Consider the following 27,203-nt stretch of genomic DNA (forward strand, 5'->3'; position numbering starts at 1 on the left):
ATCTCTGCAAAATATTTACCCTTAAAGAAATATAAACTGAAACAATGAGATATAATTCTTCAACCATCAAAATGGCAACACACTGAAGTCCAATAATATGACACAGTGTGAGTATGGGGGAAATAGGCATGCTTATATAGGACTGTAAACTCACACAAACTTTTGGGCAGGTAATCTGGAAATATCTTATCAATACTGTAACTATGTTGCTACTGACCTAATTCAATGAAAGCAATTTTACATTACAGAAATATCTGGAGAAACACACATACACACTTGTTTGTAATAATATAGTTTGTAAAAGTGAAAGTAGAAATAAAGGTCCATCAGTAGAGGACCAGTTAAACTACAATTTTTTTTTTTTTTTAAGTACCAGGGATTGAATCCAGGGGTGCTTAACCACTGAGCCACATCCCCAGACCTTTTTGTATTTTGTTTAGACACAGGGTCTTGCTGAGTTACTTAGGACCTCACTGAATTGCTCGGGGCTGGCTCTGAACTTGTGATCCTCCTGCCTCAGCCTCCTGAGTCCCTGGAATTACAGGCATGGGTCACTACAATACTTTCATATAATACAAATTTAATATGAAAATGAATGACAGCTTTATACTGATAAAAAGGTTTAAAATACATTAAGTGAAAAACACAAGGGTCAAAGTGAGCCAAGTAAGGAGTGGGAGTATACACCTCTAATCCCAGCTGCTCAAGAGGGCTGAAGGAGGAAGATGGTAAATTAGAGGACAACCAGAGCAATTGAGAAAGACCCTGTTTCAAAAGGAAAAATAAAGGGCCGGGATGTAGTGTTACAGTGCTTGCCTAGCATGTGTGAGACCTTGGGTTTGATCCCCAGGACTGCAACAAAACAAAAAAATAAATAAATGAAAATATTTTAAAAGGGCTGGGAATGCAGCTCAGTAATACAGCACTTTCCTAGCATGTGTGAGGCCCTCATTCAATTCCCAGTAACACATTCACACACAAAAAGGGAATTAGATGCTGCTTAGGATCACATCTACCCCTAGTAAGCTTTGGGGAGAGAGAACAGTGGTGGGGTAGAAACAAAGATGAGATGTTCATAAATGAAGAGAGAAAATGTAAATGTTGTGTGGTCTATAGCTAGCTATTTTCTGCATATAAATAATGTGCATATAACTATAGCTGCAAGCCAAAAGTAAAATGAATCTATAGATAGTTTAACAATAAAAGAGAGATTCTTCTAGTTTTATCTCTGCATTAAGATAACTTAGCAAAAGATCTAAAAGATCCATATTTTCATCTCCCAAAATACCTTTAAACCAGTGCAAATCTACCTGACTTTAGAAGTTACTACTCTTGGCAAAAATATGTTTTTGTTACAGAACTATATGGTTGTCATGGTTTGAATATGAGGTGTTCTCCAAAAGCTCTTGTGTTAATGCAGGCATATTCAAAGGTGCAATACTCAGATTTATGAGAGCTATAACCTAAACAGTTCATCCTAGTCTGAATGGACTAACTGTGTGGTAACTGGAGGCAGATGGGGCAAAGTTCCAGGAAGTGGATCACTGGAGGCATGCCCAGAAAGGGTTCATTTTCCTAGCAGTGTCCTCACCTCCCCCACACTCCATTTCCCGGCAACAGTGAACCGAGCAGCTATCCTCTGTCATGATGGTCTGCCTCATCTCAGGCTCAGAGTGATGGGGCCCGCTGACCAGTTACTGAATCTATAAAACTGTGAGCCAATTAAACTTTTCCTCCTCTATGTTGTTCTGGGTAGGTATTTTGGTCACAGTGATGAAAAGTTAACACAAAGATGAAGCCCAGACATTTGCGATGGTTCCTGACCTTACCACCATTAATCTACATATCTCTTGGGACCAATACATGAACTTCCCAAAGCTAACTTCCCCTCAAGTTCTACTAAGAAATTAAGAGTTGGGGTGAAAGCAGGCTTGCAGAGGATGGCAGACTTTCTATACAGACCAGAAGATGCAGGAAAAATAAATGGAAAATGCAAAGCTATAGAAAGAGAAGCATCTTGGTCAGTTAAAATGACCTGTTCTTGTCTAGTTTTAAAATCATAGAACCACTTTGTCTCCATCAAGGAAGAAGATAAAAACAGTGGGAAATGGCTTGAATTTATGAGATGCCCATCAAATTGAGTCCATGCACTTTCAACTATCAGTTCAAATAGTTTACTATTTGTCTACTATGACCAATAATGACCTACAGTTCTTGATATTTTTTAGCCATACCAAGATTCAGCTCAAGCCATTACTACTTATCAGATGGTAAAATCAGAATAAGACATGCAAAAAGAATTAAAGGAATTTAAGGTATGGTCATGTGGATCAAATATCCAATAAATAGCTTAATTTTAAAATCAGGAGCAAAAGAAATACTCACTTTGTTCTCCAGGGCCAAAATTGGACTGCTGAGACTCCTAAGGAAAAGGAACACAAAGTGTACAAAGTGATATTAAGAAAGAAAGGTTCATTAGTAGAAAATGCTCCAAATTACATAAAAATGCTTCAAGTACATGAAAGAAAAAGTGCTGAAAGAATGTGATGGCACCTGTCTAATTAGCCCTGGCAATTTTGGGGTTCATAATGAACTTTACTAGAGCTTACCAAAAATATTAAGCTCTCCAACAGTTCTTTATCATTCATTTCTTTTCAGTAGTATCTATGGTACTCATAACCTACCTTAGCGGCCTAGAGAGTAAATAATTTCAATTTAAGCTCTAGGTCTTAAAAAAAATGCTTAATTTTTTTTTAAAAGAAGGCAATACTATAAAGACAGTATACTGGATTAAAATAACTGTATAACCTATATACATTCAAACTATACTGCTTTCATGGACCCCCCCCCAAAAAAAACCCCCACTACATGGGTATTCCAATATTATTTTATTCCTTCCCTCTCCCTAATATCTTATAAACCCTTAGCAACTTGAGGGAGAAGACTGTCATATACTATTTTTGAAAGTCCTATAATAGCATCACACCCAGCACTCAAGAAGCACCAATGCAATAGAAACCAAAATGTCACTGTTGGTGAAAAAACATACTTTGCAAAATGTATGACCAGGACAGCTATTTTATATGCAAATTGTGCCATTTTTCTAGGTAGTATGTGTAGTACAAGATGTAGTTCTAAAAATATACAGAGATCCCTAAAAAGCCTACTTAAAAATAATCCTAATGAAAATAACCCTAATAAAATAATGACAGATTATCTGTGAAAGAACAATCCACACAGTAAGAAGGCTAAAATAAAGTTTTGCTGTTAAAAAATGTTGTAAACTACATCTATAGTCAACTAATTTTCAAGAAGGGTGCCAAGGCTAATGAAGAAAGAACAGTCTTTTCAACGAACAGTGCTAGGAAAACTGAACAGTTACATGCAAAAGAAAGAACTGAACCCTTATGTCACACTGTATAAAGAATATTCAAAATGGATCAAAGACCTAACTGCAAAAGCTAAAGTCATAAAGCACTTAGAAGAAAACAGGTCAAATTTAAGTGACTTTGGATTTGCAGAAAGTTTTCATATATTATAGTAAAAGCATCAGACACACACATAAAGATAGATAAACAGAACTTTTGTACTTCAAAGAATACCATCGAGAAAACAGAAAGTAATTCCTAGAATAGGAAAAAGTATTTTTAACTCATCTATCTGATAATGCACTGATATTCACAATATCTAAAAAGCTCTTACAATTCAATGATACAAGACAACACAATTAAAAAATAAGAAAACGATCTAAACAGACATTTCACCACAGACGACATATAAATAGCCAGTAAGTACAAGCAAGATGTCTGACATCATCTGTCATCAGGGAAATACAAATCAAACCCATGATGAGATACTGCTCACACCCACTAGGATGACTAGAATCAAAAAGATAACAGTAAGTGTTGACAAAGATGTGAAAAAAATCAGAACTCTGATGGAAATATAAAATGGGGCAGATGCTTTGAAAATATTCTGATAGTTCCTCAAATGATCAAACACAGAGTTAAACATTAGTACAGCAATTCTATTACTAGGTATATAACCAAGCAAAATGACATCTTTTTTTTCCTTGCAGTATTGGGTATTGAACCCAGGGCCTTGGGAATGTTAGGCCAAGTACCCAAACACTGAGCTACATCCTCCACCCTAAGTTAGATAAATGCATATGTCCACACGAACACTTCTACAGGAATGTTTACAGCAGCATTACTCATAACAACTAAAAAAATGAAACAACTCAAATGTCCAACAGCTAATAGACATACACAATGGAATATTATTTTCCCAAAAAAAGGAATGAAGTACTATAAATGCTGTAACTTGGATAAATCTTAAAAACACGCAAAGTGAAAGAATTCAGGCACAAACAACCACATATTATAAGATTCTATTTAAATGAAATGCCTAGAACAGGAACATTTATATAGATAGGTTAGTGGTTATTAGGGCTGAGAGGGAGAATAGAGGAAAAGGGGGGGAAACAGATAAAATGTAAGAATTTCTTTTTTTTTAAATTTTGAATTGTAGATGGACACAATTTTATTTTATTTAGTTTATTTACGTGGTACTGAGGACTGAACCCAGTACCCCATGCATGCAAGGCAAGCACTCTACTACTGAGCCACAACCCCAGCCCCGGGAATTCCTTTTTGATGTGATGAAATGTTCTAAAATGGATGGTTGAAGTGGTTTCACATATCTATAAATACATTCAAAACAAATGAATTGTACCTTTTAAATGGATAAATTATATGGTAAGTAATTATATCTCAATAATGCGTCTTAAAAATAGTAAACAGAGCCAGGTGTGGTGGTGCACACCTGTAATCCCAGCAGATTGGGAGGCTGAAGCAGGAGAATCACAAGTTCAAAGCCAGACTCAGGAACTTAGCGAGGCCCTGAGCAACTAAGACTATGTCTCCAAAATAAAAAATAAAAAGAGCTGGGGATGTGGTTCAATAATTAAGCATCTCTGTGTTAAATCCCTGGTACCAAAAAAAAAAAAAAGTAAACAGAGATGTGGCCAAGAGACTGCTCTTATAAATTGTGTTAAAAATGAAGACACTTCTACTCCTTTGAACTGCTTATGGTCTCATATTCGTTTACTTGGTAAGGACTAAAATTTAATAGCTCAACCTTCCAAGTAATCTGACTTTTATCTCTATCTGACAATAGTTAGTTGGTGACCAAATACTAGTGAATTCTGTCTCTACAATACCTACTAAAATACAATACTATATCTACTGCATCTCTACTATGAAACGTTAGGCTCTTTTTTCTTCTTTGTAGTATTGTGATTGAACCCAGGGCCTCACACGTTAAGAAAGCACTCTACCACTGAGTTGATCCTAGGTCTTTATTTTGATACAGGGTCTTCTAATTTGCCTAGGCTAGCCTTGAACTTGTAATCCTCCAGCCTCAGCTTCCCGAGTCAACTGTGATTATAGGCATGCACCACCAAGTCTGGTTTTAGAATCTCTTCTTTTTCATCTGATGGCCACCTAATGGGATACTCTGGGTTCTAGACTCTCTATCACTCAACTACAGGCTCTATCCTAACTTCCTCAAACCCAAGTCTTATTTTCACAGGCCCTTCAATAGTTCTTTGTTTTTCCTGGGAATGAAACCCAAACTCTGGTATTATACTTCATTCATGTATCTAAATACTGGGAAAACAGTGATAAGCAAAAACAGACATGGGTCTTGCTCTCATGAAACTTAGCACCTATAATGAAATAATGCTGACAGTGAATATTGTGCAAATAAAATAAGGATAAAATGGCAATGTGGTAAGTAATGAAGGGCAAACACAAAGTATTATATTAGGGCTTATAGTTACATCTCTGAAGACATTATCACAAAGATGAACAAAGGATCCCTTGGGGAAGTAGTATTCAGGCTGAGATGTGAAATGTATGTAGTAAGTAAACTGGGAAAGGACACCAGTCAGTGCTTAGGGGAGAGAGAAAAGTATGTGTAAAGGCCAGAAGAGAACAGTACAGCTTGTACGAAGACCTCAAAGGCAGCCCATGGAGAAAAAAAGATACAGGGAAGAGTGATTAAAAAACCTAAAGAGCTAGATCATATAGCTTAAAGACATTAAAGATGTGTGTGTGTGTGTGTGTGTGTGTGTGTAGTTTATTAAGCAAAAGAATTATATAATCACATCTGCATACTGTGAAGACCATCCTGGCTATTAAGTGGAAAACGGCTTTGAGGAAACAAAATGAAAGTAAAGATACATATTAGGAGATTATAGTGATACAAGTAGAAGATAATTTACAGCTTGAACAAGTTGGTCTGTGAGCTTTTAACATCATACATTCCATTATTAAGAAATTTTCTTCAGGAAGGCAGAGACAGGAGGATCCCAACTTCAAAGCCAGCCTCAGCAACTTAGGGAGGCCCTAATCAACTTAACAAGACCCTATCTCAAAATAAAAAATTAAAAGGGCCAAGGACAGCCCCTGGGTTCAATCAATCCCCAGTATGGGGGTAGGGGGGATTTTCCATTTATCTCCAAAATAAGCATACTGTATTACTATTCAACTACTACATATTATATAAGATGCTTTTAATCTTAAATACTTTAGATTTTAAAGGACCAAGATAAAAATGAAATAATATTTTAAAGTAAGTTTAAAATTCTATTAATTAATGACAATGAAGTCTTTCTTCTACAAAAAAAAATCACATATACACACACATACACTCTTACACTTCGAAGGTCCCACAAAGATTGGCTTATCTTGATACATGGTTTCACTGGATGTCACACAATTATACAAATGGAAAAGGGATCCCATGCTTACTAAATCATGATACTAAATTTTCAGTCCTACGCCTTCAGATACAAAGGTTACTATAGCTGTTGAGCTGGTAGGTTTCCATGCTCTCTGATATAAATCAGTTTTCAGGAAAATAAATTAAAAGGCTGCATTTTAATATATTTAGAAAATAGGGTCAAAAGCCACTGAATTCAGAAAATTCTGTTTCCAAATCTTTAAAGTTCATACACATGAGTCATTATGGTTTTTGAAAAACAAAGACATATAAAATAAATGATGACATTATTGTTTAAATATTACTTTCCTAGTATAAGCACATAGGATAGCAGTTACTTTCTGTTCATTGTTAAAATATCATCTTTAATATGAGGGAACAAAAGAATTTATGTTTAAAAAATATGCTATGAAAAGATTTGGCATATATGAGAAGCGAGATGGCGAGTGAGGGAGAGAGGGGTATCTAATTCATTTTAAAATGAGATAATGTCATGAAACAAATAACCAATGAACTTCCGTTAGTGTAAAAAGGATATTCAGGATCACTCCTGTAATGTTTTCATTAGAAAACACAGAATATGATTTCATTAGCAAATTGAAGACATTCTGCAGTACTTTGGACACTTCTGGTCACAACATCATCACTGCAATTCGTGACCATGCCATTACTCTTGCCTTCCTGTGAGCCTTTTTTATAATTCCTGTTAAAGCAGTGAGTTCATCAACAGTGTCGTACTGGTTCTCCAGAGGAGGAGGAGGAGAAGTAGGGAGAAGGCAAGATAACAGGAGAAAAGGAGAGAAGACAGGGAAGGAGAGATGGTAAGATATAAATTTATAAAGCACCTGGATAAGAGGTGCTAGGTACAGGGCTGGGGTTGTAGCTCAGAGGTAGAGGGCTTACCTAGCACGTGTGAGGAGGTACTGGGTTCGATACTCAGAACCACATACAAATAAATGTCTAAAATAAAGGTATTGTGTCCATCTGTCCATCTCCAACTAAAAAGTTAAAAAAGAAGAAAAAAAAAAAAAAGGAGGTGCCAGGTAAAGAACAAGGCACAAAGAGAAGACAGTGTAGGTGTAACATGATGCATTGGAACCATGCACCCAATTAAGCACTAATATATACTTCCTTTTTCTTTCTTTTATATTATTTCATTTCTACAACCAAATGTTTGGCATACTGACACAAAACAGTCCTTTTTGCATTTTCTTACAGCACTCAGTAAAATGCCCAGAAAACTTTTAATGAAAGAGACAGAGATACAGGAGGAAAAGGAATAGCCAGAGAAAGAGGGTAAATCTGGATGAGCAACTACATTAGTAGACAATGAAGCAAGAGTAAAACAATATTTAATGCTAATGAGAAGACTGATGAAGATGAAAAATGAAAGATGTTACTTGAATTTACCAAACCTGAATTTAAGTGTCACCAATTTGCCACTTGTGGTCTTAATGAAAAAGCTTCTGCTGGGGTATTAAGGGTGGAAGCAAGATAAAATGGATTGGGCTGAGGAGTAATAAGGAGGAAAGAAAATAGCAAATAAAACCTATCTTTCATAAGTTTAGCTCTTAGAGCTGGGGCCTAGTTCAATGGTACAGTGCTTGCCTAGTATGTGTAGCAAGGCCCGAAGTTTAATTCCCAGAACTGGAAAATAACAATTATAATAAATTTAGCTCTAAACAGGAGTGGGTGGGGAAATGACATCTAACAGAAGAATTATATACTTTGCTTTTGGCTTTTGAGGGGACAGGGTTTCACTATATTTCCCAGACTGGTCTCCTATTTTTTAGTACATGTGCTGCCGAAGCGAGCACTCCCAGGCTCAGTGATGCTCTTACTGCCTCAGCCTCCTGAGGAACTGGAACTAAAAGCACAAGCCACTGTGCCCAGCTGTCACTGTTGTTTTTAAAGAGGGATAAATTCACGGTTGCTTAAGTGAATAAGGACACACTAAAACTAGCTCCCCAAATAGGTACCTAAACTTAACGTTCCACCGCTTGCTCCCTGCAAACTGCTTTAAGACTTGTCGGGGGTGTCCGCCTGTTTCCTCTACTTCTCCTTCAAACCCCATTTGGTGTCATCTTCTCTAGGATGCTATCCCCAAATTCCCTAGGTATAACAACTTCCTCCCTTCTCCATCCTGTCACTGTATCTGGTCCATATGGTTAGCACACAAGGAGACTAAAAAAAAAGTTGAAGCTTCATATAAAGCTTTAAACTATAGTACACATGAAATTATATTCACTTAAAATTCAGAGAATGAAGTAAGCTATCTGTAAAAGCAATCAGATCTAAGTAATAATCAGTAAGTAGCTAAACTGTTTTGGAAACACCAAAAATCTAAACTAATACTTCTGTATGTTGTGTGTCTACCTAACTATCCAAATTCAGTCAACCAACATTTATTGAACAGCAATTGGCATATGCTATTCTCCTTTCTTATTTAAATACCGACTTTAGTTAGATCAGGAACAGTATCTAAACGGCTTAATAGTACCTACATTGTCAGAGGTTGTTCCAAACACATGGTGAGTATGTGCAAGGGCTATCAATAGCTTGGACATTCTCTAACTAACTCTAGAAAATCTACCATGCTATCCCCAACTATACCCCACATACTTGTTTCCCTACCATAACGAAGAATGACCTAGTTGTGCTCTATTCTAAGGCTAGTAAGTCCTCTACTTGGGTACTGAAATCCAAATTTTCCCAACATAATCAAACCATTTCTGGCAACACATTTCTCTGCTCACTCTTATAGAAAAATGTTTCAAAAGACACTGATATATTCACTATCTCCAGTATCTTTTGAGAACAATGCAATATATCTTCCACCATAAGATTTCTAGTAAAAATGTTTGTCACTTATAAGGAATAACTGTCACATCTAATGACTAGAATATAGTTAAGAATTTAATAAGTATCTGTTTTAATAAATATATCAAATTTTTAGAACGGGCTGGGGAGATAGCTCAGCTGGTAGAGTGCTTGCCTCGCAAGCACAAGGCCCTGAGTTCGATCCCCAGTACCGCAAAAAAAAAAAAAAAAAAAAAAATTTTTTTTAGAGATAAAACCACAATGTCTAAGGTCATAAATATTAAACAGGATTAAAAGTAAAGACATTGATAGAGCAATACAAATGATATGAAAGGAAACAAAACATAAGATTGAAAATGAAAACAAATAAACAGAGCAATAGTAAGTTGTGGGACAACTTAAAGATGATTTTACCAGAATCCAGAGAGAAGGGGAAAAGAGCCAGGCATAGTGGCACGTTCCTGTAATCCCAGTGACTTGGGAGGCTGAGGAAGGATTCTAGTTTGAGGCCAAACTCAGCAATGTAGTGAGGACCTAAGTAACTTACTGAGGCACTGTCTTAAAATAAAATAAAATTAAAAATTAAAATAAAAAGGGCTGGGGTCATAGCTCAGTGGCAAAGCACTCATGGTTCAGTCCCAAGGGAGGGGGAAATGTGGTGGTGGGGTGGGGATATAGGAAAAAATTCTGAGTACTATAAATAACTGTAAAAGTTTTCTAAGTTAAATATAAACTCAAAATCAAACCAAGCACAAGAAAGATGAAGAAAACTATAACAGGATATAATATTATTGAACATATTAAAATCAGTGATAAAAAGAATCTTGTAAGCAGACAGGGGAGGGGAAGGTATATTACATATGGAAAAAATGACAACAAAGTATGTATCAGAAACCATGCAAGACAGAACACAGTGGGGCAACATCTTCGACCCAGAATTATTTATTTTTTTCTTGGTACTTGGGATTGAACCTAGGGACATTTAACCACTCAGTCACATCCCTAGCCCTTTTTTATATTTTATTACAGACAGGGTCTTGCTGAGTTGCTCAGGGCCTCACTAAGTTGCTGAGGCTGGATTTGAACTTGCAATCCTCTTGCTTTAACCTCCCTAGCTGCTGGGATTACAGGAGTGTGACACCATGACTGGCTTTCAACCCAGAATTCTATAACCAGAACAATATCTTAAAAAACAAAATTGAGGAGACTACTTTGTGTGCCCGGGTGTTGTGCTCAGGACCTCTTACTCTGCTCCTCTTGCTCAGCTCAATCAGGACTGGCCGGAGGTAGCAATACCAACCACTGCTCTACTTACTAGGTGCCAGGAATTTCCCAAGTGCTAATGATTTCAGGAACCCAGATTCAAGGAAAAAAAGATCTTCCTCTGGATATAATGAGGTAGGAGAAAGAGTTAATACAGACATAAACTTGGGCCCCTTCAAGGTCAGGTTTCTGTGTAGCAGGGCTGGGAAACTACAGACAACAAAAGGTAAGGCCAATTCCTGTGTAAGTAGAAAAACTCAGTAAGAAATCTGTTACCTAGTATCCAGACCCTCTCCAAAAAAAGGCACAGTAACTTAACTGGACCAAAGGGTGTGTGAAGATCTCCTGGACACTAAATGCCTTACCCAGGACTGGGTCAGGGGCTAATTTCCTTAACCCAGCAGACTCAATATAACCCCCGTAGATAACAGATACCCATTTGGCAACCCTCTCTTGGTACCCCACCCTCCTTGAGAATTCTTTCTTTCTATTGCTCTAATAAATCCTGTTGCTTTACTGTCACACTGTGCCCATGGATTTCATTCTTTGAATCTTCAAGACAAAAAACCCACTCAACCCAGTTCATGCTACAATATCACATGGTTCCATCAGGGTCTCCTGTTCTAATAGAAGCATGTAGAGTCCATGAGGCACAGTAAAGTTCCTACTCACATAACCAGGAAGATCTTTGAAAGATTCACAGAACTATTGGGTGAATTTATTTGAAGCACCATGTGCTGAAACAACAGAAATCTCTTCACCTATCATTATCTAGAAACAGTGGTACAATGTTTTCAATTTTTCAGCTCCAGGAAGCCAGGAGAATGAGTTGAAAATCTGAAAATGCAACCATGGACTGATTTCTGATCATGCTCCTTCTTTTTTGCCTGGGGACCACACTATTTGATATAAGTGGTCAATTGGTTCAAGATAATGACCACCCTGATTGCTTAAGCCAAGAACTGTCCAGGATTCAGGCAAAGCTTGAATGCTTAAAACAGCAGAATGAAGACCTGAGGTGAATGGATGAATATCTCTGGTATATTATAAATATATTGAAGGAAGACAGATGAAATTTGTACTTTATTTTTAGGTATAAAGCTTCACTCAGTTGTTGGAAAATAATTTCTGTAAACTGATATCTTTGCAAAAATTTAAATATTTTAATAGAGTAATTTTTTATACAAAGATACCTGTATATATTCAGTATAGAGAATGTCTCCATAGTGGCAAATCTTAGCTTGCATATGAATCTTAATAGAGAAACTGTGCCACTTAATTCATAAACACATTTCATTTATGGTTATCTTTAGCACTGTAACAATTTTGATACACTGAATCCAAACTACAATTTACTTATTATTATTTTTAATTTTTAGGTACCAGGGATTGAACCCAGGGGCCTTAACCACTGAACCACATCCCCAACCTTTTTTATTTTTTTATTTTGAGACAGGGTCTCACTGAGTAGCTTAGGAACTCCCTAAGTTGCTGAGGCTGGTTCAGAATTTGCCTCAGTCTCCTGAATTGCTAGGATTATAGGTGTGGACCACTGCACCTGGCCCTGTGTATGATTTGAATGGGCATATATTAAAACTTTTGCTATATGGATTATAATAGAGAAATTATAATTTTTGAGAGGCTGAGTTAGTATAACTATAACTTCTTAAAATGAAAAAAAATTCATTGTTGAAGAAAACAACTGGAATGTGAATATGGAAAATGATTAATATTGCTGCTTCTAATGTTACCTATATACATCAATTGGGAAGCAAAGTCTATTTTCATAGAAAAAATGAACAGTATTCACAGATGTGAAAAAAAAAACAACTGAGGTCAGTTTACTACGGCACATACATATAGTCCCAGCTACTCTGGAAGCTGAAGCAGGAGATTTGCAGGTTTGAGGCCAATGTGGGGAAATTAGTGAGACTGTCTCAAAAATTTAAAAAGGGCTGGGAACGTAGGTCAGTGGTAGAGTATTAGCCTAGAATGCACCAGGCTCCAGGTTCAATTGCCATTATCAGAAAAAAAAATTTAAGAAGTTAAACAGGACTGGGATGTAGCTCAGTGGTTGTACACTTACCTACCACGCTCAAGGCCCTGGTTTGAGCCCCAGCTCACCACCACTCCAAGAAGAAAATTAAACATATGCTACTATATGTGCAACTACTTTACTTATAGGTATTTATTAAGTAGAAATAAAAACGTTTATGTAAAAGAAATACATATGCACAAATATTCACATTAGATTTAGTTTTAATACCCCCAAACTGGAAGCAACCTAAGTTTCTATCAATAGGTGAATGGAAAAATTAATTGTGATATAATCATAAAATTGGATATGGTGGCACATTCCTGTAATCCCAGTTACTCAGGAGACTCAAGCAGGAGGACTGCCAAATCAGCCTGTACCTTAGTGAGACCCTGTCTGAAAATAAAAAGGGCTGAGGACATAGTTCAGTGGTAGAACACTTGCCTAGCATGTACAGGGCTTGGGGCTTGATCCCTAGTAACCCCACCCACACACACACAAAGAATACATATAGAATGATTCCATTTAAATAAATTCTTAAAAATACAAATTAATCTATAATGATAGATTAGTGGTTGCCAAGGGACAAAAGGAACAGGGGCTGAAACGAAGAGAGCATTATAAAGGATCATAGAGCAATTCTAGGGGTGTGATTTGATATGTTCATTATCTTGATTCTAATGATGGCTTCACTGTGGTACACATATATATAAACTTAGTAAATCATATACTTTATATGGTATTAACTGAATAAAAATCAAGCCTCAACAAAGCTATTTAAAAGATACCCATTTCTATTTTTTTAATACTATATTTTGAGGTTCATAACAAAATAGATAAGCAACATTAGGATAACTCAGGGATTCTACATCATGTATAACCAGAATAATGAGAAATTATACTCCATTATATATGATGTATCAAAGTGTATTCTATTGTCATGTGTAATTAAAATAAGTAAAAAATTTTTAAAAAAGGATAACTCAGAGAATAAGAGGAGGCAAAATTATACTATTAAAAAGCAATTAAGCTATATGTCAAATAGTTTATTATTTTAAAGTAAATGGTGATGTTAAAATAAAAATTGTAAACCATAGGTTGACAACACACACAGAGGTCTGGAATCAGACTCACTTTTTCCATTTTCAAAACTTACTAGGAGCTGGGCGCAGTGGCACACACCTGTAATCCCAGCAGCTTGGAAGGTTTAGGCAGGAGGATTGCCAAGTTCAAAGCCAGACTCAGCAAAAGTGAGACAGGTTGTTAAGTGGCTCAGTGAGACCCTGACTCTAAATAAAATACAAAATAGGGCTGGGGATGTGGCTCAGTGGTCGAGTGCCCCTGAGTTCAAAACAAAACACAACAAAAAAACAATACAAGGGACAGGAAATGTTATTCAGTGGTAACAATATGTGCTGAGCGCATGCATGAGGCCCTAGGTTCAATCCCCAGCACCCCAAACCAAAAACAAACTTATTATTAAGCTACAGTATTCAAGACAGAGGGGTACTAGCATAAGGAAAGTCCATGTTGATCAATGAAAAATGGAAGTCTGGTCTAGAAAATTAATGCCCATTTGATTTTTGACAAGGGTGCCAAGATAATCCAACGGGGAAAGAACAATCTTCTCAACAAATGATGTAGAGACAACTGGATATGCACATGCAAAAGAATGATTTTTTGATCCCTACCTCACACTGCAGACAAAAATGAACTCAAAATGTATCAGACCTCAATATAAAGTTGAAATTATAAAACTTTTAAAAGAAAATAAGTGTAAATCTTTGTAACCTTAGACTGTGCAGTGGTTTCTTAGGTATGACATCAAAAGCACTAACAACAAAAAACAGGTAAACTGGACAACATCAAAATTTATATGTAACTTTTCTGCTTCAAAGAAAATTGAGAAAGCTAAAAGACAATCTATAGAATGCAAGATTTTTCCAAATCATGTATCTGGTAAGGGACTGGTCCTATAACTTAATAACAAAAAAGACAATCTAATTCAGAAATAAGAAAATACCCGAATACATTTCTCCAAATAAGATACATAAAGGTCAATTAAAACATAAAAAGATGCTCAACACTATTAGTAACCAGGGAAATGCAAATCAGAGCCACAATTACATACCACTTTATGTCCATTGAAATTGCTAAAATCAAAAGTCAGCCACAATGTGTAAAAAATGGAACTCTTATACACTGCTGATGGGAATATAAAATGGAGCAGCCACTTTGGAAATAAATCATCTAGCAATTTCTTAAATGATAAAACACTGACTTACCATGTGACTCAACAATTTCACTCCTAGATATACAACCAAATGAACTGAAAAATATGTCCACACAAACACTTCTACACATAACGCAGTTATATAATTCATAATAGCCAATGAGTGGTTGGGGAAGCCCATGAACTGATAAACAAAATGTGATACAGACATGCAAAGGAGCATATCCAGTCTTTAAAAGGAATGAAGTACTAACGCATGTGCCATAATGAATGAATCTGGGAAAACATCAAAAGAATTCAGTCAAAATGAAATATCCAGAATAGGCAAATCTATACAGATAGAACATTGAGTGGTGGTTGCCAATAGCTAGGGAAAGCAGGGTTTGGAAGATATGGAAAGGTGACGAGTGGTAGGGGGGAGTCTTTTGAGGTTAACGAAAATGTTCTCAAATGATTGTTTTGATGGTTGTATAACTCAGTGAATATGCTAAAAAACAGTGAATTGTATATTTTAAATGGGTGAATTACAAGGTACCTGTGCCATGAAAACTTCCACAAAAAGTAGGTGATTGGCAGAATAATCAACTATGTTCAAAGTTGTCTGATAAGTCAAGCTTTAATTAATTAAAAAAAGCAGTATAGGTATGAAATAATACAGGAAATAGAATGAAATATTTAAAAATAACTATCTAATTCCAAAAGAATCCTGAGAAAGAGAACAAAGAAATGATGGGACAAACAGAAAAGAAATAACAAAATGGTACACATGAACTAAATACTATCAATAATTATGTTAAAATGAAATGTTTAAACATTCCATATTAGCAAACTAGATTTAAAAAAAAAAAAAAAAAACCTATTCTAGGCTATCTGTAAGAAACCAATTTTTATTTGTTATTTCCACAATCTCAGAGACTGTGGACTCGAACCTGGGCCTCCCGCATGAGAGGCAGGCACTCTACAAGATGGGCTATATGGCCAGCAGAAACCAATTTTTAATATAATGGAACGAATAGATTAAAACAAGAAAAACAGAAAAAGGTAAACCAAGGCTAACAAATTAAAAGAAAGTTGGAGTGGCTACATAATTAGACAAAGCAGACTTTGTAATAAGCAGTAATAGCAAAAATAAAGAGAAATATCTCAGAGTGAGAAAAAAGATAAATTAATCAGAAAGAAATTTGGGGGGACAGGGACAAGGAACTGAACCCAGGGGAGCTCTACCACTGAAATACACCCCTAGTCCTTTTAATTTTTGAAACAGGATCTAAGTTGCTGAGGCTGGCCTCAACTTTCAATCCTCCTGCCTCAGTCTCCCAAATGCTGGGATTACAGGTTTGTGCCACTGTGCCTAACCAAGACATAGCAATCTTAAATGTACATGTACATAATGACGAAGTTTCAAAGCACATCAAGTAAAAAGTGACACACTTTTCTGAAAGGGGAAATGAAACAAATCTATAAAAAACAGACAAGATGTCAAACAGTCTGCTCAGTAACTGATGGAATAAGTAGAAAGAAAATCAGTAAAAACGGATGACTTAACTACTCTCAATCAAGTTGATCTAAAACATAGAACATATTGTGTTTACTATGCATGAAATAGGAACTAAAAGATCACATACAGGGACCACAAAACAAAAACAAGCTTGAAAAGATTATATAGCATATTCTTTGACAAGAACACAAAGTTATAAAATGTTATCTGAAAAATCCTCAAATATTTGAAAAAAAGTCCACAAGCTTCTAATTATCTCATGAATTAAAGACATCATATACAAAATAAGAAAATCCTTTCCACAGAAAATTTTTTAAAAACCCAAAAAAACCAAAAACAAACAGACCATATCAAAATTGTAGGATTTAGAGTACAGTGGCACAGGCTTGTAATCTCAGCAACTTGAGAAGCTAAAGCAGGAAATCTCAAAGCCAAGGTCAGACTTAGTAATGGACTGTGAGTCTCCAAATCAAAATAAAAAATAAAAGAGCTAGGGATATAGCTCAGTGGTAGAACACCCTGGATTTCATCCTTAGTATTGCTGAAAAAGTTTACCATCAATGATCTAAAATTCTACCTTAAGAAATAAGAAGAAAAGCCAGTGAAATTACAGACAGAAAACACACACACACATACAACATACACAGACACACCAGGAAAGAAATAGAAAACAAACAAACAAAAAAAAACTCAAAAGATATCCTTATAGAAACCATCAATAACTGATTAAGCCTCTAGCTAGACTCATCAAGGAGGAAAAAACAAAACCAAAACCCCCTCAAAAACATAAACTGTCAATACTGGAGAAAAAAGGGAAGTACTATATATAACACAGATACTACAAACATTAAAAAAATAGCATATATTATATATAACTCTATAGCTATAAAATTGACTACTTATATGAATAAAATTATCAAAACTAACACCAGATGGAATCTGACTAGGTCTCTATTAAAGAAACTAAATTTGTAATTCAACACCTTCCGGTATGGCTGGGAAGGTAGCTCAGTGGTGGAGTATGTGCTTTAACATTTGAGGGCCCTAGGTTCAATTCCCTACAATTTACAGAAATTAAAAAGAATACCAGAAGTTGAGATAGCTTTGGCTGCTGAATTTTAACAGGTATTAAGAAAAAATTAATACTAATACTGCACTTTATTTTTAGGAACTGGGGATTGAACGAACCCAGGAAGTGTTTGAACACTGAGACACAGCCCCAATCCATTTTTATCTTAACACAGGGTCACACTACATTGCTTAGGACCTTGCTAAATTGCTAAGCCTGGCCTCCCTGCTCCCTGCACTAGCCTGATATCAAAACCAAATAAAATGGCCAGGCACAGTGGCTCACACCTATAATCCCAGCAGCTTGGGAGGCTGAGGCAGGAAGATCTAAAGTTCAAAGCCAGCCTCAGCAACTTAATGAGGCCCTGAGCAACTCAATGAGTACCTGTCTCTAAAGAAAATACAAAAATGGGCTAGGGACATGGCACAGTGGTTAAGTGCCCCTGGGTTCAATCTTCGGTATCAAAAGAAAAAAAAAAAAGACATAAGAAAACGTCAAACAAAAGCCCCAACACCACCACCAAAAAACTAAACTTTGTGTGTGTTTGGTGCTGGGTATTAAACCCAGGGCCTGTGCATGATAAGCAAGCATTCTACCACTGAGCTACATCCCCAGCCCCCAAATAAAACTTTTTTTAACTAACACTTCAAAAAAGAAGATACAGGTTACATATTCCTTAACTGAAAATCCAAAATCCAAATCTAAAACTTGAACACTGACATGACACTGCAAGTGGAAAATTTCACACCTGTGACAAGTCAGTCAAAATGTAGGCACAGTAAAAATAGAATATAAAATTACCTTTAGGCTACGTAAATAGGATACATATGAAATATAAATGAATTTTGTGTTAGGCTTGGATCCTGATCTTGAGATAGCACATTACTTTCATGCAAATATTAAAAAAACAGACAAGCAAACAAAAGCTGAAATACCAAACACTTCTGACCCTGAGCATTTCAGATATTCAACCTGTATTTTGGAATGGCCAGTAAGCAAATGAAAAGAGGGTCAATATCAAGAGTTACCATGGAAATATCAATTAAAAGGAAAATGACATACCTATAATGCCTGAGAAACTAAGCAGACTGATAATACTAAATCTAAATGTAAGCATGGATGAAGAATAAAAAGAACTATACGTTGCTGGGAGGTAGGGACGTGGTGAGACAGGAGTGTGGTACAACCACTCTGCAAAATAGTTTTTGGTTTGTTAGAAATTTAATGTGCACCTACTGTATGACTCAGGAATTCTATATTCTATTATATAATCCAAGAGAATCAAAACATAAGACTATACATATATTATAAATCAATGTTTACAAATGCTGTGTGTCTGTGTGTGTGTGTGTGTGTCTGTGAGAGAGAAAAAGAGAAAGATACCAGGAATTGAAACCAAGGGTGTTCTATCACTGAACTACATTCCTGGCCCTTTTCATTTCTTATTTATGTTTGTTTGTTTGTTTGTTACTTCTTGGTGGACCTTTATTTTTCTTTCTTTTTTTATTTGTTTATATGTGCAAGTGTCCCACACATAACTAGGCAAGCACTCTACCACTGAGCCCCAACCCCAACCCTTATTTCTTAGGTAGAGACAGGGTTTCGTGCTAAGTTGCCCAGGCTGGCCTCAGACTTGTAATCTTCCTGCCTCAACCTCCCAAGTAGCTGGGATTACAGAAATGTGCCACCAAGCTAAGTGATGCTTTGTTCTTAATAGCCTTAATCCTCATATTCATCAACAGATAATGGATAAATTTTTTGGCAATTTCATACAATAGAATACTCATTGGAAACAAAAAGGGAAAACTACTGATACATTCAAGGGAAGAGAGCTGTGGTATAGTTCAAGGACAGAATTTGTGCTTTGCAAGCACAGACCCTGGGTTCTATTAGTGCACACTCACACACGTGCGAGCACACACACACACACACACACACACACACACACACACAAATAACACCCCCCAACATGTAAGAATTTCACAAAAGGAGAAAAAGGCAAACATGCAAAACAAAACAAAACCTGTATACTCTATATAGATACCTGTTTTATGAAGTCTAGAAAAAAAATCAACTCATTTATAAGTGACACAAAACAGATCAGTAATTATGTGGGGTCATGGCAGTAAGGCAGACTACAAAGGAACATGAAGGAACTTGGGAATGACGGAAATGCTCCTGATTCTTGATTAGGGTGATGGTTATACCCGGCATACATGTATCAAAACTCACAATGTACAGTAAAAACAAGTGCATTTTGTGTATGTAAATAAAGCTGATTTACAAAGTTAACAAGTGGTATGGTACACAAATAGAAAATTTTAATCTCTACCTGACATCATTTCTAAAAATAATTTGGGTTAAAGATAAACATGAAAAATAAAAGTAAAACCTTGTTAAAAGGAAAATAAAAGAGTACATTTATGATACCAGGGAAAGAAAAGCCTCCTTTTTACAAAACATTAAAAAGCAAAAGCTACAAAGAAAGGATATATGTTATTCATGAAAATGAAAATTTTCTAAACCACAAAACTTAATAGACAAGAATCTAACTGGAGATATATTTGAAATTGTTATTAATTTTTAGAATCAAGAATTCAAATAAAACAAAACAACACAAAACCAAAAAAAGAAACCTTCCTAAAACTCATTAAGTTAAAGATATAATCTACGGGGCATGGTGAGGCATGCCTGTAATCCCAGTAGCTCAGGAGGCTGAGACAGAAGGATGGAAAGTTCAAGGCCAGCCTCCTCAACCTAGCAAGGTCCCAAGTAACTTAGTGAGGCCCTATCTTAAAATAAAAAACAAAAAGGTCAGGAGCTGGAGTCCAGTGGTAAAGTACCCTTGGGTTAAATCCCCAAGTAACACACACACACACACACAAAAGATTCAACAGCTGGCCGTATAGCTCCTCTCGTAGAGTGCCTGACTCTCATGCTGGAGACCCAGGTTCGAGTCCCCAGCCCTCTGTGATTGTGCAAATACCAAACAAAAAGATTCAACAAAGATGGCAGCAGGAATAAGGAAATTTATCTACAAAGAAATCAAATGAATGACAAATGTGCAAAGATGATGAACCTCACTACCAATGTAGCAAGTGGGATGCAATTTTTCACTCTAAAGATTGGTGTTTGGATGTGAGGGCGACCTGACTGCAACATCTGTCACCCCACTGATCTCCAGGATTGATTCAGTTCCATGTGTGTCCCCCTTCCAAAGCTGGGCATTGGGTGGAAGAGGACAATCTCTCCTGATAAAGGAGGATAGTTCTTCAAGTCAAGGGTCTACGAGTAGCTGCACTCCGCTACTAGAACCTCCACACAAGCTCCAAGGTTGGGGCTCAATAGTATCAAATAATGGTATACAAATATGAGATAATTCAAGCTGGAGTACTGACTAATAGAAATCCTACAACGTAACTACAGAGACTTAAAAGAACATATGGTGTTTATATATATATATATATACTCAACAATTCTATTACTTTATTCCCTAAATGAACGCACAGCACATGCACACAAGAAGGCATGAACAAAGATAAATAAGTGTTTACACTAAATAAGTGTTTACAGCAAAAACTTAAATACCAAAGAGAAATGGCTAAACAAACTAGAATATATTTATACTTGGATGAGTTGAAAGAAATAAAACACCTCCATATATAAAAACATGAAAAGGTCTTCAAGATTATTGCTGACAAACTGATATTTTAAAAAACTGTAGAAATAAATGATAAAATAGTTACATGTAATGATAACATACAAGTAAATACATGTATGTAAAAGCATATAAAAAAGACTTGCGAAGGTACATATGAAAGGAACACTGGTAATATGGAGGAGCAAGAATGGGGGAAAGGTAATTATTACAGGTCCTGGTCAAATTTTTTTACAAGCAGAATGTATTTTTATATATTTGTGTAAGCATAAGTTAATGTTAAAAATTAATCTGCTAATTTTAGATGGACTTGGAACTGTTGTCTGAAGACCTCTTTCCATATACATAAGTATGCTGGCTATGTTCTATGGAAAAGGGCTCCTCAAGTCCATAGTTTGAGAAGCCCTTACCACCTCTGGCCTAGAATACCATGATTGTTTGCAATAAACATTGATGGCTTTTAAGTTTCTTTCCCCATATTGCCTATTGTTTTCTTAAGTACCCTTCAATTCAATTCTATTACTCTGTTTAAATTTCTTTATAGCAAATTGTCACTATCTGAACTTATTTAGTCACTTATTTGCAGTCTCCCACTAGAGTGAGAATGACAATAGTGAACTCATATGACTTTAATTGAGCCACTTAGGCTTTTCTTACATTATCAAAGACATATTCACTTACCTTAGTTGGAAAAGGAAATTTGGAAGGTTCTGTTTTGCATGGTGTATGAATAGCCGTTAGAGGGGGAGGCCATGAATGCGTCATCTCCTGAAATGTAATTATTACAGTTTGTTTTCAACCAGGTCAAGGATAAAAACCTATACAGCTAAAAAAACCAGATTTGTACTTATACATACTGGTTTCATGAATGCTCCTCCAAAATTAAACATATTTAGTCAATAAGTATTAATGAAGCACAAATGTGTGCAAGCCACTATGAGGCTGGTAATATGAAGGTAAGTAATAAATACTCCCTGGCTTCAAGGAATTTACAATTATGATGATGAAATATGAATAAATACAGAAAGCAGCCTGTAATCAAATACAAGGCACATAATAAAACACTACTAAATAAGAGCTTGCTGTGGGAATGGGAGGAAGAGGATAATGATAAGAAAAACAGCTAATATTTATTGTGTACCTTTAATGGACCAGACACTTTGCTAAGTGTTTTACATATCTGTTACTCATTTAATACTCACAATGCCATTATGAGGTAGATACCATTATTATCCTATCTCTATTTAGGATGACACTGAAGCAAAAAGGTTATTTATTCAAGGTTACACACTTAGTAAGTAAAGGACACAGAATTACTCCTCAGGAAGCCTGACTACAGAGCCCATGTGCTGATACGAATATTTTGGTCAGGTGAGAAAATCAGAAGAGAGATTTCAAAAAGCACATGAGGAGGAAAACAGATAAGCAAGCCGCTAACTCTGATTTCATTCACTGCTTTCTCTCTAATCAAGCCAAATATGTGCAAGTAGGGTTTAGATAAGATTATAATGAATATGTTAGAGGAGAAAGGGGGAGAGAAATATCAAACTTAGATAAGAAAGGAGTGTTTAATTTTTGGCATTTAGTTCAAAGTAAGTCATTAGGTAAATTAAATATTAATATAATACCTAAGAACTTATCCAATAGCTATATCCACAGTTATTTTAAGATAAAAATTTCAGGGCCCCATACTTAAAAATAGATTGTGAAATCTAGGTAATCAAACTAACTGAAGAGATTAGCCAACATCCATACAATGGAATACCAAGCAGACACTAAAATGAGAAATTTAACCACTCATATAAAATGATGTCCACAGTATACTGTTAATTGACAAACACAAATCATATCCTACGTACTACATAATTGTTTATATATTTTTAAAAAATGTATGGAAGGACAATTAACAGTGGATACCTTTGTGCAGAAGAATGGCAAAAAGAGACAAGGGTACATGATATAGTGTCTAATTGAATCTCTTAAAAACAGCCACCTGCACATAATTGTTCTTTATTCTTTTACGATGCTCCTATTATTTCCTACACCCAAGCTCTAGAAGGTCAGCTCAAAAGGTACAACTACCATTATCACCACTGTATCCCCAATGCTTGACATATAATGGGTGCTCAATTAGCATAATTTGAATTGATACATCCATTTTTTTAATAAATGTACACTGTTTCTAGATTAAAATTTTTCCTGAAGTTCATAATGAGATTCATATAAATCAAATGGAAATAAAAAATATAAAGGAAACTTGGACCTGAAGTTCCTTGCACACTGAAGATAGGGAAGAGGAAACAAACTCATGTCCCTCAGGTGTTTAGCATTGGCAGTTTGTATCTCAGTTACTAAAATACTCCCAATCAAAATCTATTTAACTATCATCAAGTGATTAAGCATTATACACAGGGCCATGTGCCAAGCCCCGTATATATAAAATGTAGACTAAATGATCAGTAACATCAAAGAGATAATTAAAACAAAAAATCTCCAGATATTAAAATTCCATGCATTGTTGAGAATTCAGAAAGAAAGGCATATGCTCCCTTAGATTTTTTATATACAGGACACCAAAAAAAAAAAAGATTTCAAAGGAAAGCATTATCACTGTGATCCGTTCCAGTAGGAAGAAGGATTTCATAGGGATTCTAAGGAAAAAGAGGACATATATACTACTGAAGAGGAAGGAGAAGCACATTCCAAAAAAGTTTAAAGAACTAAAAATGCAAGAAAGTTTATGATTTAGGGAAACCAGCTTGGCAAAAGTGCTTCATTAGTCATATGAGAGGTTAGGACTAGCCTGTGGAAAGCCTGGAATGTTAAGTTTGAACAAAAATTCTTTCTATGGGCTTAACAGAACCAGTGAAAATTCTAAGGGGGGAAAAGTGGTTATAAAGACCAGGGACTGAAGTAAAGAATCTGGAAGCAATGCAGAAGACAGATAAATGACCCTGGAAGACAGAGTGAGACTGTTAATAATTACTGAAGCTTTCTATTTCTATTGGCAGAAATAGAAAGGGTTATGTTCAAGGAAATTTCAAAGTCTACACCTAGTTTTGGAATTAAATTTAACATGAGAGGAAGAAGCTAGAGATAACTAGGACTCTATGCTTAGAAGCATGAGAATGATGGTACTACTAATAAAGGGAAGTACATAAGTATATCTTTAGACATACTGAAGCAGCAAAGAGAAATTCAAATGGAACCCTGTCAAGAAGTAACTAAGAGATATAAATCAAAACCCAAAGAAGGCCAAAGCTGGAAAAAAAGACTGAATAGCTATGTAATGAAGCCAAGGATGGTAGAAAAAGGTGGGTCAAAGTGCAGGAAGAGAAGAGTCTAGAAGCATGCACCCATACTTAGAAGACAAGAAAAGACACAGGCTTCCTAAAAGGCACAGAAAGAAAGGCAAAGAAGATGAATGGGAAATAAAAACAATGAAGTAAAACAAAAGTCAAGGAAAGAAAAGGGTAAAGAAAATAAGAACTTAAGCACCAAGATGAAAGAGAAAAGACGACTTCAGAGAAAACAGGTGCAGTGAAATGTTAGGGAAAAAGGGAGATTATAATAAACTAACAGAAGGAATGGGAGAGAAGATGGTACAAAGAGTCAACACAGGCAGTCTCCAAAGTGTCCACAGAGAAATGCAAAATACAGGAGCTCACCAAAAAAAAAAAAAAAAAAAAAAAAAAGAAATCCCATACACACAAGAAAGTACTAGTAACATGTGACTGACAGTTTTCTTCTGTGAACAAAAAGCAGTCATTGTCACTAATTCACCGGAATTTCTTTTTTTCCCCAACAAAAAAATGTATTTTATTTGTTCATGAGCAGATTTTAATTTATTCAGTAAACATTTAAAATGTACAGTACTCAGAGGATGTTTTTATTATAGGATTTGATCAGAATGTACAGATGAATTACAAAGCAAGCTATTTTCAACATGTGAATGGCTCGACTGATAACTACTGAGCTTTGAACACTTCAAATTATTAACTGATAGGCCTGAGAAAGTCTAGCTCCATTTGGTTTCTTCTTCCTCTTTTCAAGGCAGATTTGAGAATGTAATTTGTTTTACTGAAAAACAAAGCCAACTCTTTGAAGGTGAACAGAAAACAAACCATGTGATTGAGAACCTAAGTATAAGCAGAACAGAGTCAATTATGATGGACATAATCAAGTCACACATATAAGCAATCTGTTGCTTCAGATCCTTTGTGAAACCTAGGTAGAAGGAGGACACAGGGTGGAAAAGCATCATAATCAAATAAAAGAATGAAATTATTAAAAAAAAAAACAAAAAAAACTTACTTTTAGAATTTCATCCACACAGCTCACATCACCAGAAGCTGATGCCTTAACAAAGAGAAAAACACACACACATTAGATTTGAAGTAATACATTACTGGACTTTTAGTATTTACTGCAGATTTTAAAACATCATTAGAAATTACATAAAATTTAAGGAAATATTTATGATCCCACTACTTCAAATCAAAATACTTAGAATCTTTGGCCTAATGTCCTTAAATACAATTTTTTTTTAAGCACTATAAAATTTTAAGGAACCTATTTTTTTTCAAAGATTTTTAAAATGCTATGTTTCTTATACTTTAAATAACTTAAATGATTTTTAAAATGAATTTTTTAGGTGAGCAGCTTATCCAGAATTTCAAAGTTTATTCTTATACAAAACATACCATAATACTGAGATATATCACTTCTCATACACAAACATAATAAAACAAATTATTACTGAAGGATTCTTGGTCTGGAACACAACAGACATTTTACATAGTCTGCCTTCAATCACAGAAAGTCAAGTTGCTTATTCTTAGGTACAAACAGGAATCACAGAGTTGAACTTAAGTCTACCTAAAGGATGATGTTGTTTAAAGAGAGAACAAATTACCACTTTACAGTTCTCTGAAGAGGAATAATTAGATGACAAATGCAACTAACATTGATTTTTCTCAAGGCCACAGAAAAGACTCAATGTTCTCGAACTGTGTTTTATGTATCCTGACTCCTCCCCGCACCATTTTGAGCTATGAGGATACTGACATTACTTTTTGAATTTTTTTTATTACACAAGCTACATAAAATTTCAGTTATTTCATAATGAATACCCACTTCTTTGGTTATTCTAAATATTAAGTTTTGGTATGTAGTTATAACAGAATGATAGCATCCAAACTACACATTCCCAATGCCACGCATGGACCTAGAAGCCCATGTTTACCATCATGAACCCCAGCACTATAAAATTAGAGAATTAAAAAAAAAAAAAAAAAGAAAGAAAACAAGATATATTCCATAAAATCAAAAGCAAAAAATCTAAGGTACTGATGGATCATGGCTTTATTCTGTAACTGACTTGACATTTTAAAATTTGAAAAACCATGAATGACATTTTCCCCGATTTCCCAAGAAGGGAAGCTCATAGCTTTATGGATCCACTTGGGAGTCAACTCAGAAGCCCTTCCTTAAACCTGTCCCCATCCCCACCTTTAAATATATTCCTTGCTACTCAGGTAAAAAGGCAGCTCAAGTTCACTCATAATTTCCTGGTCAACTGTTTCACATAGTTATAATAGTAAAAACTCTAAATGTGTGACTTACATCCAGCGGTTGGGAAGGTATTTTCAGCTTGGTAAGATGTGCTTTGCTGCTGGGCTTCAGCTCAGTCATGCTGTTGCCATGGGATTGGCTGCTGTAGTGCTCAGAGGACAGCTTTGGTTCCATGGACTCCTGTCCATCCATGGGCCGCACATAGGCAGTGGGTTTCTGTAACATTGAATTGGACTTTGACATCAAGGAAGGTGGGAAAGACTGATT

General features: G+C 35.6%; 1 protein-coding gene across 1 annotated transcript in view; it reads right to left on the reverse strand.

Moving 5' to 3' along the window:
* AFF4 (ALF transcription elongation factor 4) overlaps window positions 1-27,203 on the reverse strand; it is an 80,462-nt gene that overhangs the window by 25,390 nt on the left and 27,869 nt on the right. Inside the window, 4 exon segments of the mRNA XM_079144320.1 lie at window positions 2,386-2,422; window positions 22,044-22,130; window positions 25,677-25,721; window positions 26,988-27,202. Of these exon segments, the coding sequence (XP_079000446.1) occupies window positions 2,386-2,422; window positions 22,044-22,130; window positions 25,677-25,721; window positions 26,988-27,202 (384 nt within the window).

Source organism: Sciurus vulgaris (genome assembly GCF_902686455.1).
Source record: "Sciurus vulgaris genome assembly, chromosome: 6".
NCBI lineage: Eukaryota > Metazoa > Chordata > Mammalia > Rodentia > Sciuridae > Sciurus > Sciurus vulgaris.